Source organism: Sinocyclocheilus rhinocerous, unplaced genomic scaffold (assembly GCF_001515625.1).
Source record: "Sinocyclocheilus rhinocerous isolate Xijiao unplaced genomic scaffold, SAMN03320098_v1.1 scaffold1333, whole genome shotgun sequence".
In the NCBI taxonomy this organism is placed as follows: domain Eukaryota; kingdom Metazoa; phylum Chordata; class Actinopteri; order Cypriniformes; family Cyprinidae; genus Sinocyclocheilus; species Sinocyclocheilus rhinocerous.
The window spans coordinates 678,343-699,094 of NW_015625783.1; the positions used below are offsets into that span (position 1 = coordinate 678,343).

The 20,752-nt window shown below is 37.8% G+C and overlaps 1 protein-coding gene across 2 annotated transcripts in view; it reads right to left on the reverse strand.

Moving 5' to 3' along the window:
• The window catches only part of LOC107706320 (band 4.1-like protein 4B), a 39,131-nt gene that overhangs the window by 6,211 nt on the left and 12,168 nt on the right, over positions 1-20,752 (reverse strand). The window contains exons 5-21 of one of the 2 annotated variants that reach the window (XM_016509992.1): positions 19,426-19,470; positions 18,884-18,936; positions 18,640-18,760; positions 16,965-17,052; positions 14,542-14,630; positions 14,357-14,426; positions 13,047-13,216; positions 12,854-12,963; positions 12,649-12,679; positions 12,461-12,494; positions 11,502-11,617; positions 8,996-9,135; positions 7,384-7,490; positions 7,201-7,284; positions 1,984-2,048; positions 1,783-1,878; positions 1,567-1,690 (exon numbers count right to left, since the gene is read on the reverse strand). In XM_016509992.1, the coding sequence (XP_016365478.1) occupies positions 1,567-1,690; positions 1,783-1,878; positions 1,984-2,048; positions 7,201-7,284; positions 7,384-7,490; positions 8,996-9,135; positions 11,502-11,617; positions 12,461-12,494; positions 12,649-12,679; positions 12,854-12,963; positions 13,047-13,216; positions 14,357-14,426; positions 14,542-14,630; positions 16,965-17,052; positions 18,640-18,760; positions 18,884-18,936; positions 19,426-19,470 (1,543 nt within the window). Of the gene's footprint in view, positions 1-1,566; positions 1,691-1,782; positions 1,879-1,983; positions 2,049-7,200; positions 7,285-7,383; positions 7,494-8,995; positions 9,136-11,501; positions 11,618-12,460; positions 12,495-12,648; positions 12,680-12,853; positions 12,964-13,046; positions 13,217-14,356; positions 14,427-14,541; positions 14,631-16,964; positions 17,053-18,639; positions 18,761-18,883; positions 18,937-19,425; positions 19,471-20,752 lie in introns of both variants that reach the window. The other variant, XM_016509987.1, reaches the window with a different exon arrangement.

A 20,752-nucleotide genomic window follows, 5' to 3' on the forward strand; every position in this document is an offset into this window, starting at 1 on the left:
CGCTCCGGCCGGACAGGGCATCCACAATATGGCAAGGGGTGTAACATTTCCGTCACGCGCTTGAGGTATTCGGCCAATCACAACGCACTGGATAGCTAGCCAATCAGCGTACACCTCGCTTTTCAGAAAGATGGGCTTTGTAAAAATTGATGCCTTTCAGAAAGGCGGGGCATAGAGGAGCAACAATAATGTACAGTATGTGGAAAATAATGTGTTTTTTTAACCTTAAACCGCATAAACACATTGCATCAACAACAAACATTAGCATATCTCGCCTTATGTCTTTTCGCGTTGAAAATGCAAATTCATTCTTTTGCCACTAGATGCCGCTTTTGGAGCGGTAAAAATAGCGGTTCCCCGGTTATGGCTGTAGCCTACACAAAGCAGCACTGCGCTCACAAACGCTGCTTTATCAGGCATTACAGGCATGATGAAATAGAAATGAGACAACTGTCTGACTAAACACCGCAGATTAGCGTCACGCAAAGGAGGGGTTTGGAAAAATGAATCGTTGAGCGAATCGTTGAGTAAGTAAGATAAAAATAAATGCATATTATAAGACAATGAAAGTGTGTTTTTTTGACCTTGCATGCATGCCAACCTGTTGTTGGGGACTCCCAAAACCAAAATATGAACCTATAGGCTGCCCATAATAAGGGCACTTTAACAGGTGAGAAACTAGAACAAAGTGCCGTAAACAAAGTAGTAAAACTACTTTAAAAATAGTGCAAACAGCATAATGATTATTTTTATACTGCTAAAATAACTGGAAGTAGCCGACACCGCGCTCTTACATTAAAATAAGGTGCATAGTGGGAGTTGGCGCAGTTCTCCCGGTCGCGCGCTACCTCGTGAACAGTGCCACACATGCTTCATCGCTACCAGGCTACAAGTGGCTAAAGAGGGATGCTAAAGGTAACCAACTCAAAGCGTTTTTTGACCGAGTTTCACTGTCTAAATCGAGACAGATTGAGTCTACTGGACTAGAACACACATTAATGTATTGAAAAACTGACAATATGTTTCCCCCTTTATATTTCATAATTTAACAAAACACACATACATGTATACAAATATGTACTACACCAATCGTGTTTGGAATTGGATCCCTTTTAAGATTAGTACTGTCATTAACTCAAAGGTACAGTTCACCAAAAATGAACTTACTGCATTTCCCCGGAGGAACACAAAAGAAGATATTTTGAAAAATGTCTGGTTCACTATGTTCCTCAAAAACATATTTTGTGTGTGTGTGTGTTCAGTACAAGAAAGGAAGTCAACCATATTTGGAACAACATGAGGGTAAGTGAATGATTACAGTATTTTCATTTTGAGTATACTTATCCCTTTAAAGGTGCACTCGTTCGTTTTTTCTTCATTATAATTACCCCTGTCTCCCTTGGATATTTGTTTTTGGATATTTTCTCTTGTGGAATAAATTAATCAAGGAAGACTGTGAATATAGCCTTTCTACAATGACTTCAGAAATGTAAAACCTTTTGATAAAAAAAAAAAACATTTTGATTGCATCTCGAAGGAGTGGGCATATAGTAACATAAATCTTACCGGTGGGTATATGGGTGGTTGGACTTGTTTGTCCAAGGAGCTGTTTGAGGAGGATTTTCCCATACTGCACTGGGAGGAGATGGCTGCAAGTGCCTCAGGGAGGTCATCTTCATCACTATGGTTACTATAGGACAAATAAAATATATCAAGAGAGGCCATATTGTTAAATCTAAAAGGCTCCAGAAGATAAACACTGTCGTCCGCCTATTGACTCACAAGCTAAACTGTCTGACGAGGCGTTTGCGTCGATCCACTCTGGGCTTCTCTATGTTCAGACTGCTTGAGCCTGAATCCTGTGAGGAGCTGGGATACCTGAGATAGGAGTCTGAAGTCAGTGAATATGATACATGGAGACAAAGATGCTTGATGCTTGAAAACCATTTGAGACATGTACCAACTTCCAGAGTTCCAACTCACCTGTCAGTTTGGTCTCCACTTGAAGAGTTCCCCTTTGAGGTTCCACTATCACTTTGGGTGGCGCGCTACAGTAGGAGAGAACAGAGCACAAGCTATGCATCATCTCACTGCTACTGTCACATGCCCTCATTCTGTAACCTCAATATTTGTGCTTTATAAACTGTTATAATTATCCTGTGTATAGTTATACAGTATTTGACATTTTTTCCAAAATCAAGCTTTCTCTATTTCTGTTTTATCACGTGATAGAAAGTCTAAGGCCTTCTTAAGCCGTACGGCTGACTTATCTAATCTGCGGCCTGTTATGCATCAAACTAATATTGCTGTTGAGACAAAATGCAATGCCATCAAGTTAGCATTTTTAAACATTCGCTCACTAAAAAATAAATCATTTCTAATCAATGACTTAATAACCACAAACAACCGGGTTTTTATGTTTCTAAACGAAACATGGCTAGAAGACAGCTGCAGCGCAACGGTCCTCAATGAAACAGCCCCTCCTAACTTTACTTTCATGAGTGTTTGCAGGACTGTTAGGAGAGGTGGAGGTGTAGCTGCTCTATTTAAAGATGTCTATCAATGCAAGCAAGTATCATTTGGTCAGTACTTGTCTTTTGAATATCTAGGGATTGTGTTGAAAGGTGCTCCACGCATTCTGTTTATCATTATTTACAGGCCTCCAAAATACTCTCCAGCCTTTGTTGAAGAGTTCACAGAAATGCTATCAATGATTTCCTCAGAGTTTGACTGTTTTGCTATTGCAGGGGATTTTAATATTCACATAGATAATGCAGAAAACAAAACTACAAAAGAAATTATAACTGTTTTAAACACTTTTGACCTGATTCAGCATGTGCATGAACCCACACACAATCGTGGACATACTCTAGATTTAATCATCAGTAGAGGTCTAAACATTTCATCCATTGTTATTAAGGACGTAGCACTATCTGATCACTTCTGTATTTTCTTTAATATATTGATCTCTGTTACCACTGAATCTAGATCTGTCTCTGTCAGAAAGAGATGCATTAACGAAAACACTAGTGTGCTATTTATGGAGGCTATATCTTTAACACCAAGCATTTCTGCAGACTCTGTTGATCTTCTCCTTGATTCCTTTAACTCAAAAGTTAAGAATGTTATTGATAATATTGCTCCTGTAAAAGTCAGTAAGAAGTCTGGCAGACAGAAATCAGCTTGGAGAAAATCAACAGCAGTTCAGAGTATGAAAAGACAATGCAGAAAAGCAGAACGGATGTGGCGGAAGACGAAACTTGAAATCCACTATAGCATATATAAAGATAGCCTTCGTGCTTTCAATGTGGAACTAGGCAAAGCTAGACAGTCATTCTTCTCAAACCTTATAAACAGTAACTTAAACAACACTCGCACTCTTTTTGCTACTGTTGAGAGACTGACAAACCCCCCAAGTCAGATTGCCAGTGAAATGCTCTCCGACAGCAAATGCAATGAGTTTGCTTCCTTCTTTTCTGAGAAGATCAATAATATCAGGAAGGCGATTAGCACATCCCCAAGTTATGCAGAGGTTAGACAGATTCGACCACAATATCAAAAAGAAGATACTATGTCTGCTTTTGAAGAAATTGATAGCAAAATTTTGGAAGAAATAGTACAGCACCTTAAATCGTCAACCTGCTATCTTGACACACTTCCCACATATTTTTTCAAAAGGGTGCTTAACTGTTTGGAAGCAGATCTCTTAGAAGTGGTGAACGCCTCACTTCTTTCTGGGACTTTTCCAAACTCCCTGAAAACTGCAGTTGTTAAACCCCTTCTGAAAAAGAGCAATCTTGATAACACCATATTGAGCAACTATAGACCAATATCAAACCTTCCTTTTATAGGAAAGATTATTGAAAAGGTAGTCTTTAATCAGCTGAACAAATACTTAAACTCAAATGGATACCTGGACAATTTTCAATCTGGTTTTCGACCGCATCACAGCACAGAGACAGCGCTCATTAAGATAATAAATGATATTCGCTTAAATTCTGAATCTGGCAAAATATCAGTGCTGGTACTACTAGATCTCAGTGCTGCGTTTGACACTGTCGATCATAACATACTACTAGAGAGACTGGAAAACTGGGTCGGGCTTTCTGGGATGGCAATCAAATGGTTCAGGTCATACTTAGAAGGGAGAGGTTATTATGTGAGTATAGGAGAGCATAAGTCTAAGTGGACGTCCATGACATGCGGAGTCCCACAAGGCTCAATTCTTGCACCGCTCTTGTTTAGCCTGTATATGCTCCCACTAAGTCAAATAATGAGAAAGAACCAAATCGCCTATCACAGCTATGCAGATGATACCCAGATTTACCTAGCCTTATCTCCAAATGACTACAGCCCCATTGACTCCCTCTGCCAATGCATTGATGAAATTAACAGTTGGATGTGCGAGAACTTTCTTCAGTTAAACAAGGAAAAAACTGAAGTCATTGCATTTGGAAACAAAGATGAAGTTCTCAAGGTGAATGCATACCTTGACTCTAGGGGTCTAACAACTAAAAATAAAGTCAGGAATCTTGGTGTGATTCTGGAGACAGACCTTAGTTTCAGTAGTCATGTCAAAGCAGTAACTAAATCAGCATACTATCATCTCAAAAACATTGCAAGAATTAGATGTTTTGTTTCCAGTCAAGACTTGGAGAAACTTGTTCATGCCTTTATCACCAGCAGGGTGGACTATTGTAATGGTCTCCTCACCGGCCTTCCCAAGAAGACCATTAGACAGCTGCAGCTCATCCAGAACGCTGCTGCCAGAATTCTGACTAGAACCAGAAAATCTGAGCATATTACACCAGTCCTCAGGTCCTTACACTGGCTTCCAGTTATATTTAGGATTGATTTTAAAGTACTTTTACTCGTTTATAAATCACTCAATGGCCTAGGACCTAAATACATAGCAGATATGTTCACTGAATATAAACCTAACAGACCACTCAGATCATTAGGATCAAGTCAGTTAGAAATACCAAGGGTTCACACAAAACAAGGGGAGTCTGCTTTTAGTTATTATGCCGCCCGCAGTTGGAATCAGCTTCCAGAAGAGATCAGATGTGCTAAAACATTAGTCACATTTAAATGCAGACTCAAAACTCATCTGTTTAGCTGTGCATTCATTGAATGAGCACTGTGCGATGTCCGAACTGATTGCACTATATTCTATGTATAATCGTTTTCTTAAATTCATTTTAAACCTCTTAAATCAATTTTTTAAATAATTTTCAAAGTTTTAAATTCCTTGTTTTATTGTTGTGATTATTTTTTTTCTTTTCTTTTATGTAAAGCACTTTGAATTACCATTGTGTATGAAATGTGCTATACAAATAAACTTGCCTTGCCTTGCCTTGCCTATCTCTATCTATCTTTCTATCAAACTGGATTTTGACCTTTGACCTGTACATCAAATACTTACATCTATCTATCTATCTATCTATCTATCTATCTCTATCTAAATCTATGCTGATTTAGTTACTCAAAGCAGTAACTAAATCAGCATACTATCATCTCAAAAACATTGCAAGAATTAGATGTTTTGTTTCCAGTCAAGACTTGGAGAAACTTGTTCATGCCTTTATCACTAGCAGGGTGGACTATTGTAATGGTCTCCTCACCGGCCTTCCCAAGAAGACCATTAGACAGCTGCAGCTCATCCAGAACGCTGCTGCCAGAATTCTGACTAGAACCAGAAAATCTGAGCATATTACACCAGTCCTCAGGTCCTTACACTGGCTTCCAGTTATATTTAGGATTGATTTTAAAGTACTTTTACTCGTTTATAAATCACTCAATGGCCTAGGACCTAAATACATAGCAGATATGTTCACTGATTATAAACCTAACAGACCACTCAGATCATTAGGATCAGTCAGTTAGAAATACCAAGGGTTCACCCAAAACAAGGGGAGTCTGCTTTTAGTTATTATGGCGCCCGCAGTTGGAATCAGCTTCCAGAAGAGATCAGATGTGCTGAAACATTAGTCACATTTAAATGCAGCCTCAAAACTCATCTGTTTAGCTGTGCATTTATTGAATGAGCACTGTGCGATGTCCGAACTGTTTGCACTATATTTTACTATTTTTAACTGTTTTAAATTCATTTTAAACTTCTTAAATCAATTGTTTTAATCATTTTCAATGTTTTTAAATTCCTTGTTTTATTGTTGTGATTATTTTTTTTTCTTTTCTTTTATGTAAAGCACTTTGAATTACCATTGTGTATGAAATGTGCTATACAAATAAACTTGCCTTGCCTTGCCTTGCCTTGCCTAAAAAGGTAGGTGGCTTTATGTAGTTCCTAGCTGGTCTTTAAGTTATACACCTTTAAAAATAAAGGCTCTCTATTGGCATCTATGGTTCCATGAAGAAACTTTAACATCCATGGAACCTCTCCATTGCACAAAAGGTTCTTTACAGAGCAAAAAGATCCTTTAGACCAGTGTTTCTCAACCCTGGTCCTGAGCGCCCCCCAACACTGCACATTTTGTATGTCTCCCTTATCTGACACCCATTTCAGGTCCTGGAGTTTCTTTTAGTTGAATCAGGTGTGTTTGATTAGGGAGACACACAAAATGTGCAGTGCTGGGGGGGGGCGCCCAGGACCAGGGTTGAGAAACACTGCTTTAGACTAATAAAATGTTCTTCACACTAAAAAATGGTTCTTTTGTAAGCTGTTCACTTAAACGTTCTTTGAAAAATCAACCAAAAAAATGGTTCTTCTATGGCATCAGTGCAAAAAAATCCCATTGGAACCTTTATTTTGGTTATGCCTGAGGTCAACCTGGTAGATCTTGGTCAACCTCAGGTTTCTTAGATTTGGTAAAGAAGACCTAATCAAGCTGGTTAAGCATTAAAGTCGGCATTAAATAAAAATGTACCTACCTATCTCTATTTACCTATTTTATCTCTTTTATAAATGCATGTTATAGATATTATTGTGAACGATTCATCCATGTATGCGTTTCATTTAAAAAAAAAATACTTAAAAAAAAAAAAAATTATTACAGTCGGATGTATGATATTTGTTAGAAAAGATGTTGCTACTTCCATTTCATCGCAACTTTAAACTCTGGAATGACCTGTTTTTTCAGTCACTTTAGATGCAGATATATAAATAGATAAATTAACTTTGCATCAGCTTTTATGAACAGAGTGTCATGTTCATGCAGTCTTGTCAGTGTGAGCAGTTACTTTAGAGATGTTGCTCTTGAGCTGTTCCTGTAAAACCGCAGGCGAGGAAGGAAGACTTTTCTCGGAAAGTGGTTTTTCCTCTGCCTGTAGTTACAAAGGGAATTGACTTCTTATTCATATGGCATAAAACAGCCATAAAATCTTTTCTGTTTGTTCCAGGTGGCTGTGATCTCCATAACTGACCATGTCTATGTTGATGTGGAGGGCCGGCCAGGCTGCAGTTTCTGCTTCTAGCTGGTTCTGTAGAGCTCGATCCAACTCATCCGGGAGCCCAGGAGACACGACCCAAGCTTCTGATGTAAACAAACACATCAACATACTTATTCGGAATTTTACAAGGTAGTTACACTCAAATTTGATTGGCAGAGTGCAGTCCAATAGACCTTAGTGAGGGTAGCAGCATATTTAATTTTTGACAGGAGTGAAAACAAGGCTGTGAGGGATAGAAGTACTTCACAAGTGTTCAATTGTTTAACAACATGCAATTGTTCAGCTCATTAAATGTCTTCCCAAAAAAATTTCAGTAGACAAAAACACTATAAAGCTCTTGAAAATTGTGACTTTAGAACATGACATGTTATCTTGGACCTTTATACAGTGCATGGCATGCCATTATAAAGACTAAAGAGTCGTTCACACCAAGAAAGATTACTATAACAATAACAATGAAGTTTTAAAAGTTGTTCAAATTCTATGAGAATAGGGGTCCACACCACAGCTATAATTATAACGTAGATGAAAGATAATTGGAATCACTTTAAGAAGAATTTTTTTTTCCAGCTGATATGACAGCTAATAAGTATCTGTTGAGAAAGTGTTAAGGCCCTATCACACCAAGATTGATAACTAGTCTATAACTATATTAGCATCAACACCAATAGACCATTATTATAAGTGCAAGTGCTTGTTAAATTCTGATTGGTTGTTAATGTTTGTTTTGTTTATCAGCTGGAAAAAATGTTCTGAAATGATTTCAGCTATATGCTGTGTTGTTATCCTTGTAGTTGTGCTGTGGACTTTCCTATTCTCCTAGAATTAGAACAAATATTATAACTATATCATTATAGATGTCATACTTGGTGTGAACGCCCCTAAGAAATCTTCAGGTTTTAAAGCGACAAACAGCGCTTACACTAATCAGAACGTTATTGTCACTTGGTGTGGATGCTAATATATTTGATAGAATTAGTACGATAAAACTTCATAGTTATAGTCATCGTAGGCTACTTGGTGTGAACAGGCCTTTCAAGTCTGTAACACTGGGACTTTTCATTGTTTGTATGTTCACACCTGCACTAGACAGAATTTTTTAAAGATGTATTTTTGGCATTTTTTGACTTTATTAGTATAGGACAGTGTAGAAGTGACAGGAAGTGAAGTGGGAGAGAGAGAGGGGGGCGAATTTGGGAAAGGTCCTTGAGCCGGGATTCGAACTCGGGTCACCCTTAGCACAACTATATGTCAGCTGCCAACAAGACAGAATATTTTAGTGACCCCCATCTGCAGGTTAAATCGATACACCTACAGGTGGCAACAAGTGAACGAGTCACTAAATCATTTACTTAACCGACTCGACTCGTCTAAACACACGAATCACTAGTGTGGGTTGTTCGGAGACGCGTGCAACCGTGGATTCTGCATTGGCGGAGCAAAAATAGACAATATCTAACAATATGTCTTTAAAATGTAATTTATGATTAGATTATAATGTAATATAATCTCTTGATTCTTTAACATTTTGCAAAAAACTGCACCCATGTCAAGTCAAGTAGCTATAGTCAGACTCGGGACTCACTAGGTTTAGCTGTTGTGAGGCACAATGCTTCCTGTTTTTCGTATCCATGGCGATGGTAGCAGCAATGGATCTTTCCAGAAAGAGGAGCTTCATTCTCTTCCACACTAAACCTCCGGGTGTCTGCAGTGCTCAAAGGGAAACTATAAAACAATGCACAACAATGACACAGTGTACAATGGTACATATGACAGCTCCACATTATTTTTGGTCTGTATGACGTAAAGATTCAGAGAACAAAAGAGGCTCTTAAGTTCATTCATACATGTCGACACACCCACCCACACATGCAACAGAATGGCATATGTCATCTTTATTGATCCTACTGTATACATTGACACTAACACAATTAGCACCAGCATAAGACCAATGCAAACCTGAACTGGTACTTATATATTGATTTATTTCCAAGTAGTTATGAATAACCACGGTAAAATGACATGCAGAAACATGCACACACAGCTTTCTAATATAATAACAGAGTGCTTATGAAAGTAATTTCAGTGGATGGACCAAAAACAACAACCGTTTATGCAAATGGTGTTATTAAACAGAAAATGGAACAGTGCAAATGTTAATACAAAAATGAGAAGCAAATGTCAAGGGTTTACATAATCAATAAAACTGAGTCGATTAGTGTAAATAACACATTTATTAAGGCAGGTCTCATTGCAGCAGTCCGTAATCATTAAAAGCCCCTGTCCCTTGCTGATTGAACAGATTTCGATGGCCGAACACAAAGGTTTCTAACTTAACACTTCAGCAAATACGTAATGATCATTAGCACATATAGAACAGCTGTCACGTGTACTTTCAAGGTGAATTTAAATTAAGTAAAGCAGGGTTTGTAAACAGTGAGGTGCTTGGCATGATATTATATAAGTGATTTGCACTTAAAAGTAAACGTTTAGACATAATATGCACAAATCTATGAACTAAAATGATAAAATATGCTATAATCTAGAACAACGGTGCTCAGTCTGGCTTTTGGAGGTGCTTGCACACTTGTCCATAATTCTTAACAGCTTGGTGAGATGGATCTGATGTGTTAAGAGTAGCGTTGGAACTAAACTGAGCAACCTTGCTATAGAATATAAAACCACAACAGCAGCAGTTACATATCCTGGCATCGTCTTTCAGGTAATTTGCTAGTTCTAAATTTGATTGTAAATCATGTAAAACTCTAAAAGCTATAAACATGCAGATTGTCAGAGTCAGACGTCAAGGTCTGCATATGCTGAATATGTTTTTGTCATTTCAGGATGCATTCGATCTGTTGAGACATGTCACATGATGGATGATCACAAGCAACGGATGAGACTCCTGCAGGTGTGATGATGCAGATGGATGACACACTCTGACTGGATGAGAGCATTCAGCGGTCTCTTTTACTAAGGTGAGTGGCTCATCCAAACACTCTTTCACATGCTCACAGCGCAGTCATAAGTTTGTCTCTGTGCACGATTGACACACTCCTGCCACTGCGCTCAACCAAACCCCTCTCACCAAACCCACCACTGCTCGCAGGGGGTCTTTCCACATTGGAGGGTCTAAATCAGACACATATGCACATGCAGGTGAAACACAGATGAGATCAGCCTACATTTCGTGATTTTTTTAACAGAAACTGGAAGATTGGCATAGGGCTGTCAAAATTTTTTTAATTTCGAATATTCATCAAATTTAAAATAAAAATCCACATTCGAATGCAAAAACGTTGCATTCGAATTTTAGGTGTGCGTTAAGGAGGCAGCCTTATCAGTGGCGCATGAGATGCGATGACGATGTAAGTGTCACTGCATTATAATGTTTTTGTTAGCCTATCCAGTTGAAGCCACTGGATGCGGCGCTGCTGCGTTGTTAATTTCAAATATTGCGGGAAAAGAGAACATCAATGCGGAGAAGATCTTGTTTACGTCAAAACTGAAACCAAGCCGTTCACACAGAATGCATATTTTGCCCAATTTTCTAGACGGACATCTATCACCGTTGCACTCGCGTCACGCACAAAAGAGCCGCATGTTTAGAAAGCCATGCAAAATTAATGCAAGTTCAACTTTGAAAAAACATATATCGAGACTTTATGGTGGGTTTTTTCCCCATCCCACTGCAACTTGTGTTTTTAAATGAAAAATGTTCTCTGTGTGATTGGCTTTTGGCCCTTTGTATTAAACTATACATACATACATGATGCTGTTTTGTTTATAGTAGTTTAAGCAACTTAATAATAATTGGTTTATAAACATTATTTTAAACTATGCACTTTTTTCCACAGATAGTCATGTTATCTTATGCTTTGAATAAACGTGCATTAGTAATATTTTGCTCGATGCGCCCTCTTGTGGCCTCAGGAGAGAAGCCAAAAGCTTTTCTTTACCCTAACTGAAATTATGCATTTTAAATTCAAATATAATTTAGAATTAGAATAGAATTGAGTTTTTCAGCCATTTTGACAGCCCTAGATTAGCATAGGTTTTATGTTCCAGTTTCGGTAGATAAAAATGTATACCTGTGTGGTGGTGGAACGTGTCCCAGTTCCATAGTCTGTACGTATAGGGGAGGGGTTAAACTAGACGGATGTGATCTTTGCCAGGGTTCCTGTGCAATTGGAATGTTGTGCTTATACTGGAGGGAAGCAGAAAAAATATGATTCATATGAGTGAAGTCTCTTGCTAGTTACTTCAGCATTAAGAACTTAGTCAGCTAAATATCAGTCTATGTAAAAAAATCTCATCATGCTTTGCTCATAAGAATTTTTTTTTCAGAATGTTATTTGGAGATTAAAATAAGGTTTTCTACAGAACCCCTAAAGGGACATGATGATGGGAAAAAATTGTGATTGGAGGAAAATTTTTATTTAAACAAAGTATTGTGAGAAGCGTTCTCTTGCAAAACTTTTGCTTTCTCTTGAAAAACCCTTAACGTTTCCCAGAGAAACTTTGCATTTGCTTGCAAATTTTTGTGATTATTTTTTAGTTAAAAACTATACATTTGTGTGAGAACGCAAAGTTTCTTGAGGGAAGTCGATACTAAAAGCAGTGAAATATAACTTTTTCTTTCATCTCATAGTTTTAACATTTTTTGCAAAGGGCCCCCAAATATGATGTTTGCCTTGTGAAGGAGCCAAAAAAATCTTGCTAAAATATAATATTCCAGCACATTTCACAAGAAATATTTCACAATAAATACAGAAAATTTTGACTTACAATCAATATTTACTACTGTTACACTGTCTATAAAATAAAACAATCAATTTCCAACCTGTCTTTTACAAAACAGAATGAAACCGTAAAATAAAAAAAATAAAAAACATATTCAATTATTATTTAGGCAGCCCTAAAATTTACAAAATAAAATTGGCCTTTGGACACCAGTCAAAAAAAAAAATCCCTGATGTAGCTACTAAATCCTCATATGTATTTCTTCCTAAAATAATCATATAAAGTATGAAGGATATTGAAAGAGTACCGGTGTTAAGCTTGGCTCAGGGCTGGTCTGTGCACTACAGAATGGAGAGAGAATCTTTCATTACTCAGTCACAACCAGTACAAATAGAATAATTTTTCATTACACAAGCACAACAAAAATAATTAAATAAGCATTAAAAAGCATGTTTTTATGTCTGAGTGCTCATAATTGTGTTTGTGTGGCTTTACCTTAGATGTGGATGTTTTGCTGGAGTTAGGGCTGTGGAAGACAAAAGCAATCATATAAACATGACATATGTGATGTGGCACTTGTGTTAAAGCAGCATTTAAAGGCTTTAGGGTCAGAAGCGGGGCAGACACAGAGATTAAGCATGTCAGAAATGCATTAGGTTGATTATTGAAAGGAGATATGGCATACGGCACACAGACCTACCCTTGACCATAGACTGAGCTCGTGATGGATATCTTTTACTTGGTCTTCTCTCAAAAGTGCTTGCTCTCCTGACTTTACCACTATGTGTGGCCTGATATTCAGTCCTTCCACTGTAAACACAAACAACATGACACTTAAAAAAAAAGGTGACAGTGTAAATATGTTGCCAGAATAGGTGTACGTGTGTATGTACCTGAATCTGAACTGTGAGCCGAGGCGTGTGAAGTCACTGCGGCTTCTGTTGTTGTGGGTTGGCTGTCTGAGCCGGAAGAAGGCGTGACTCTCGACTGCACACTTCCATAAGTGCTTACACTCCCGAGAACTCGAAAGCTGAAACACAAATGTGTGCTCCTGCTCTCGGCCCTGCACCCACAAATATACAGGCGCTTAAGTTTCAAAGCACTTCAAAATATAGATAGAGCACAGGGTTTTTTGAATGTTTTACTATTGGATTTTAATATTACAATTAATTTATATGAATTATGAATGAATGATTTAAAGGGTTAGTTCACCCAAAAATGAAAATTAGCCTATGATTTACTCACCCTCAAGGCATCCTAGGTGTATATGACTTTCTTCTTTCAGAAGAATCTAATCGGAGTTATTCCAACCTTTATAATGGCAGTGGGCAGGTGTTTTTGTTCAACAGTCTAAAAGAAGTCCAAAAAAGTGCATTCATCCATAACAAAAAGTGCCTCATATAAATTAATTGTAATATTAAAACCGGGGGGTGAATAAAGGCCTCCTGTAGCCAATCGATGCATTTGTAAGAAAAATATCCATATTTAAAATCAAAATCAAAATCCTCCAACATTTTTCTTTACAAATCCTCGTTTTGTACTTCTAATTCGTGACCGGTGTTTTGTTTTGCTCTCTCCTCTACTCCTACGTCATCCGCTCGGAACAACTTGCACGTATGACAGACACAACTTGCACGTATGTTGTTAATATTTTGAATATGGATATTTTTCTTACAGAAATGCATCGATTCGCTACAGGAGGCCTTTATTCACCCCCCCAGAGCTGTTTGACGCACTTTTTATTATGGATGGATGCACTTTATTGGACTTCTTTTGGACTGTTGAACAAAAACACCCACCTACCGCCATTATAAAGCTTAGAAGAGCCAGGACAATTTTTTATATAACTCCGATTGGATTCATCTGAAAAAAGAAAGTCATACACCTAGGATGCCTTGAGCGGGAGTAAATCATGGGCTAATTTTCATTTTTGGGTGAACTAACTCTTTAAAAATGATTTGTGAAAAAATAAGTAAAATATGAAGTCAGCATGAACGAAGCCATAGTTCAGCAAAATACTTAATTGTTTCTCCTACATTCAAATGTATTAAACAAAATTAAAATGTATTGTACAAGTATGACATCACAGCAATAGTGATTATTTTAACAGCTTATCAACCAAGGCTTAAGGCCCCTGGTATAGAGGAACGTCTACAATGTGAGCACAGATAAGCGAGTGCAATTTTGTGTATGTAAAACTTACCTTCTCATCATCCTCCACAACTACTAATGTCAGTCGGTTCTTCCTGAAGTCAAGACGGGTTATTTTAGGCCTGAATGGAAACATTTACGTAAAGTATGTTGAGATGGAAAATATCAGCCATGATGACTGAAGAGTCAAAGGTCAGCTACTGGTCAGAACAACAAGAGTGTATCTGTGAATCTCACCAAAAGAAGAGGCCAATTTTGCTGGATCCCTCAAAAACAAGGATTCCGGTTGGTGTGAGTCCCAGAGCATATTCTCCTCCATCCCGTCCCTGTACGTGAGTATAGAGCATTTTACACAGCAGTCTCACACTATCTCACAAGTATATTACACAGGTTTTACTGAACAGGTACAATACACTCCTGTTCAAAGGTTTGGGGTGAGTATGATTTTTTTTTTAAATGTTTTTGACAATGCTTTTATGCTCATTTATTGTAGAAGACTGCATTTATTTAATCAAAATTACAGTAAAAAATGTGTGAAAATATTACAATTTAAAACAACTTTTCTATTTTAATATATTTTATAATATAATTTTAATGATTATATCTGTTAAAAACAGTTGTGCTGCTTAATATTGGGTGGAAATCATTATACATTTTTGCAGGATTCTTTGATGAATAGAATTTATTGGAAATAGAGATATTTTTAACATCAACTGTCACTTTTGATCAATTTAATGCATCCATGCTGAATAAAAGTATTACTTTCTTTAATTTTTTCTTTCCCAAAACATTTAAATGGTAATGTACCTCTCTCCTGATATCACAGGTACTTTTAAGAGCTGAGACATTACATTGATGGATGAACAGGTGGATAATATTACTTCTGAAAATATTAAAAAGATAATATAAAAGATAAATTCAGCTGCTGTAGTGGTATATTACTGCTGTTGTGAAGGAACACATGCAGCTTTTTTAACTGCATCTTTTTATCAACATTTCAACCACTTATTACATAAACATAACCAAACCAACCAACAGACAATGCCCATCTTTTACAATTCTAATGAAAAAGAAAAGCGAGAAAGAGGGAAAAAAGTGCATTATAACATACCAAATCAAAATATTACTTAAAGAAACATCAATAAAATCCAGGTATGGAGTACAAACTTGAGGAAAAGCTACAGTGGACATACGAGTAACACGTTAGAAATTCCTAGGGAATCATTTCCCTAATAATCTTGTGCCATCCTTTCAAAGATGAGGGTTTGTCACTGATACAGGTTAACAGTATATTTTTTCTGGTAGCAAAGGCTAGAATGTCAAATAGATGTTTGGGAGACATAGAATCAAAAACAAGGGGTCCCACTGTAGCTCAAGTCCAAACATACTTCTTATACATGCAACAACTTTTGACCAATAAGCTCTAATTATTACAGAACAGTTTCATAATAAATGGGTGTAATCTCCCACTTCTACCTTACATTTAACACATAATGGGGAATTGCTTGAGTCAAACTTGCTTCTAAGCGGTGTGATGTGCAATTTATGCACAATCCTAAGCTGAATAGCTTTGGCCCTATTGAAAATAGAGATCTTATTTGCCTGACTCCAGACCTGTTCCCATTCCTCCTCTGTGATGGTCTATTGAAGCTCCCCTTCCCATAATCTTCTAAGGTCCTGGGTGTTCACCACTTTGTATGAGCAAAGGGCATTATGAAAGTGGCTACTCTCCAAAATGGAGGAAGTCGGTAACTCCGGGAGAAGAATAGTTGAATAAGTTATGTTATTATTGGTTTTCTTTGCACACAAAAAGTATTCTTGTAGCTTCGTAAAAATACGGTTGAACCCCTGATGTCACATGGACTATTTTACAGATGTCCTTGCTACATTTCTGTGCATTGATCGTGGTAATATCCTTGCCGTCTATGGAGGGTCAGAGAGCTCTCAGATCCCATCAAAAATACCTTAATTTGTGTTCTGAAGATGAACGAAGGTCTTACGGGTTTGGAACAACATGAGGGTGAGTAATTAATGACAGAATTTTCATTTTTGGGTGAACTATCCCTTTAATTACCTTCTGATAACAGATTTTGAAGAGGGCAATGTAACTGTTAAGCCTCTAAATCAAGCCAAATAGATTTAGGTCCTTTTGACCCATTCGGATATGAATCGGAGCTGACAGGCCAATTGGTATTTTCTGACATTTGGCACATCGCAGCCCCCCAAAGAACCAGAAAGTTGCAATTTAGAAAATTTAGTCTTGGCTTCCGTATATTCCATATAAATGAGCTAAACCATTCTGTTATTCTTTTATTCGGCAATAAGATTTATATCATCTGTAGTGTATAAAGAAGCCAGGGCATTATATTCATCTTAACTACAGCAATCCTCCCAAGACAGGAAAGAGGAAGATCTGACCATCTAATTAAATCGTCACACAAATGCAGCTTTTAAGTAGGTATAATACTGATATAAAATGATGTAATGGAGGTATTATATGGTCTAATATTGTCTTTGTAACGTACAGTATTATTATAGAGCTCTTATGGAGATAATTCTCCTGATGAAAAAAAAAATGAAACCCAAGAATTTGAATGAACTGCAATCCTTGAAATTCAAGTACTGGAAGGATGTAAATTAACTAAAGGGAGTGATCTCACCTTCACAAAGTGCATGTCTACTCCATACATCTCCAGCCACTTGCACTTATTCAGGAAATTCAGCTCAGCTTGAGAAGGACTCATTCCCCTGTAGAGAGACGTACTGGTGAACATTCAAACTCATGAGCAGTAATGAACACCATAACTCATCGTTCAACTCTGTCCAGTGCCCTGTCATTTCATGGCCAGACTACAGCAACTCCCTCTTGTACAGCCTGACAGCATTTACCATATGTCCTATCAAGTGCATCCAAAGTTTTGCTGCACTCGTCATCCTCCGGAAATCCTCTCATATTATACCTCTGCTCTGTGCTCAAATCGCTACATTGGCTGACAGAATCTGCAAGAATTCAATTCAAGCCATTATTTTTGTCTTGCACTGAATATTTTCAACCCCCAAGTCTATAAAGTTTTAAAATTTCTCATTTCATTTCCAAGATCAACAAACAATCCAGACCCATTTAAACAAATGCAACAGCTAATCTGTAGGGAATGATCTGCAGCTAAGCACATACTTGTACAAGTAGCACACTGACTTTGATGATTGCTCTTAAAACAGGGTCAAATGCAGAGCTGAGGATTTAATTAAAACCACAGGGAGACCGAGTTTTCAGTTCAAGTTAAATGCATGTAAACAGTTCAAGTGTGATTATCACTAGCAAATTAAAGTGTCCAAATCTAATTAAGTGAGACCAAATCCGACACTTCAATCATTCTAAGGACTTCATTCAAAACACACACACAAGTACAGTTTTACACCGTGTTGTAATCAGGTGCAATGTGACAAAGCATCAAGCAATACATCTCTGTTAATCTTACTTTCTGTCCTAACCAGACTGTGAAACTACATTTTGTTGGTCGCTTGCTCAGTGATTCAATGCTTTTATATCAGATTTACTATCAGCTTGCGCCAGCGCAAACCCTCATTTGGCATTAAAAACTACTGTCAGGATTTACTAAAGACACACAGTGGGAAATTAACACTGAAAAGGCGTGGACAGTTATTTTTGCGACTCACCCTATTGAATATGCATTTGTAGGAGTTTCCCTTTCGATCGTTAAATTTATGGGAGGAGAGTATTTAAATGAATCATGCAACGCGATTTACTAAGATTTGCGCTCGTCTCTTCACTGTTATTTGCGGCATTATTTAATACCCCCAAAAAAGCAGGCGGTAATTTGTGCAGCTCTTGGTAGATTGCGTTGGTCATTATGAAAATGAGAGGTTGCGTCGGTGTTCTTTAATGTGCACCTTGTCAGTAAATCACCCACAGAATTTTCCCCTCCCATCAGCGCTTTTATGGAATTGCACTGTAACGCTAATTTGCCCGGTTTAGTAAATCTGGTCCCAAATGTGTTCTAATTGGCTATGATTAGTCAAGTTGCATAGTATGTCAACTTGTATTTCAGGACATACAGTACTGTTAGCTGCCAAACTGTATAGTACACTCCAAAAAATGCAGGTTCTTTATTGGCATCAATGCGTTTAACATCAGTGGAAACTTTCCATTGCACAAACGGTTCTATATAATGGAAAATTTTCTTCAGATTATTAAAATATTTGAAGCACTAAGAACAAAAATAGTTCACGGTTCTTTAGGGAACACAAAAATTGCATTGTTTCAAAAGCCCCCTTTTGAAATCTTTATTTTTTAAGATTGGGAATAAGAAATACCTGCACTCAGCCCATTTGCGGTAGATGTCTGCCTCCATTATCTCCGTCTGTTTGGGTGAAAAGCGAAACTCTGATACCAACGCTATAGAGTGTTCTAATGGATCACAATCCCCAAGTTCACCTATTAACACGTGAAATAGAAAGGAAATAGAATGCAAATGGAAATGAAAAGGCAAAAATCTGCTGTAAATATGCAAATACATGAAAAAAAGTCCAAACTGCCCATAAAACACACAGAACTCACTTTGTAAGCAATAAGCCCCGAGCTCCACAGTCACATCATATGGACATTTTAACCTGCTCAGGGAAGAAGGAGAGACTTAATGACCCTTAAAACAGCCAGTAAATGTGTTTGTGACATACAAAAGGCAATTTTCAAAGCATTCAACAATGTAGTTATCAAACAATGGTCAAAATCCCCTTTTGTCAAATGTGAGATGACCAGACCCTGTGTTTATGTAAGAAAGTGTGTGCCCCCTGTGTGGGAAAGTGTGTCGGAGCGTATCTGTGCTCTTAAATTAGAAGCTGTGTGTTGGTTCTCATTGGAGTTTCTTTTATTAAAAAGGAGCAGAGCAGCACCCAGGAGACCAGACCCAGATTATACACACTGAAACAGAGCTTTTATTGGACCCCGGTAGAAACCCTGCCTCACTGTGTGTGCACGTAACAGAGGGAGGGTCAGAGGTGTGATACAGGGCAAAAAGGAGGATATGAAAGGCTCTCTCTTTTTCCACTGCGTGTGCATGTTTGTGTGTGTCTGGCTGTGAGGTAAGCATAATTTCTTACTTGCCGGACAGTATGTCTTGTCTAAGCTGCAGTACGAAGAGATACCTGCAAAAAATGGTTACATAAACATAAATGTCATATCATAGTGCAAATATTTTACCGTACATACAGTACCTTGCGAAAGTATTCATACACCATTTTTTATGTTTTGTTATGTTGCTGCCTTATGTTAAACTACTTTAAAGGGTTAGTTCACCCAAAAATGAAAATTAGCCTGTGTTTTACTCACCCTTGAAGCATCCTAGGTGTTTGTGACTTTCTTCTTTCAGATGAATCCAATCGGAGTTAAATTTAAAATTGTCCTGGCCCCTCCAAGTCTTACAATGGGGGTAAGCGGGTGTTTGGTTGTCAACAGTTCAGAAATAAAGTGCGCGCATCCGCAATAAAACAAATCCTCGTTTTGTGCTTCTAATTCGCGTTTTGTTTTGTTCTCTCTCCGCGTTCATCACTAATCACGCAACGCCGACATACTACGTCATCACGGAGTGAGAGAAAAGTGTTTATTGCATTTGAAATATGGATATTTATCTTACAAAAATGCATAGATTCGCTACAGGAGGCCTTTATTCACCCCCCGGAGCCGTGTGAGGGACGTTTTATTATGGATGCGCGCACTGTATTTCAAGTCTTTTGAACTGTAGACAACCAACACCCGCTTACCCCCAGTGAAAGGCTTGGAGGGGCTAGGACAATTTTTTATATAACTCCGATTGGATTCGTCTGAAAGAAAAAAAGTCACATACACCTAGGATGCTTCGAGGGTGAGTAAAACACAGGTTAATTTTCATTTTTGGGTGAACTAACCCTTTAAATTACTTTTTTTTCACATCAATCTACACTCCACACACCATAATGACAAAGCAAAAACAGAATTGTCACAACTTCATAAATTTTTTACAAATAAAAAAAAACGAAATAAGTACATTGCATAAGTATTCATACCCTTAACGCAGTACTTAGTTGAAGCACCTTAGTTGAGGCACCTTACAGCCTCCTCACGTCTTTTTGAGTATGATGCGACAAGCTTTATCAGACCAGAAAATCTTGTTTCTCAGAGTCTGAGGGTCCTTTAGGTGCTTTTTGCAAATTCCAAGTGTGTTTTCAAGTGTCTTCATTGAGGAGAGAATCGAGTCTTGCCACAACGCCATAAAGCCCAGATCGGTGGAGTGTTGCAGTGATGTTTGTCCTTCTGTTACATTGCATAAGTATTCATACCCTTAACGCAGTACTTAGTTGAAGCACCTTAGTTGAGGCACCTTACAGCCTCCTCACGTCTTTTTGAGTATGATGCGACAAGCTTTGCTCATCAGCATTTGGCAATTATCTG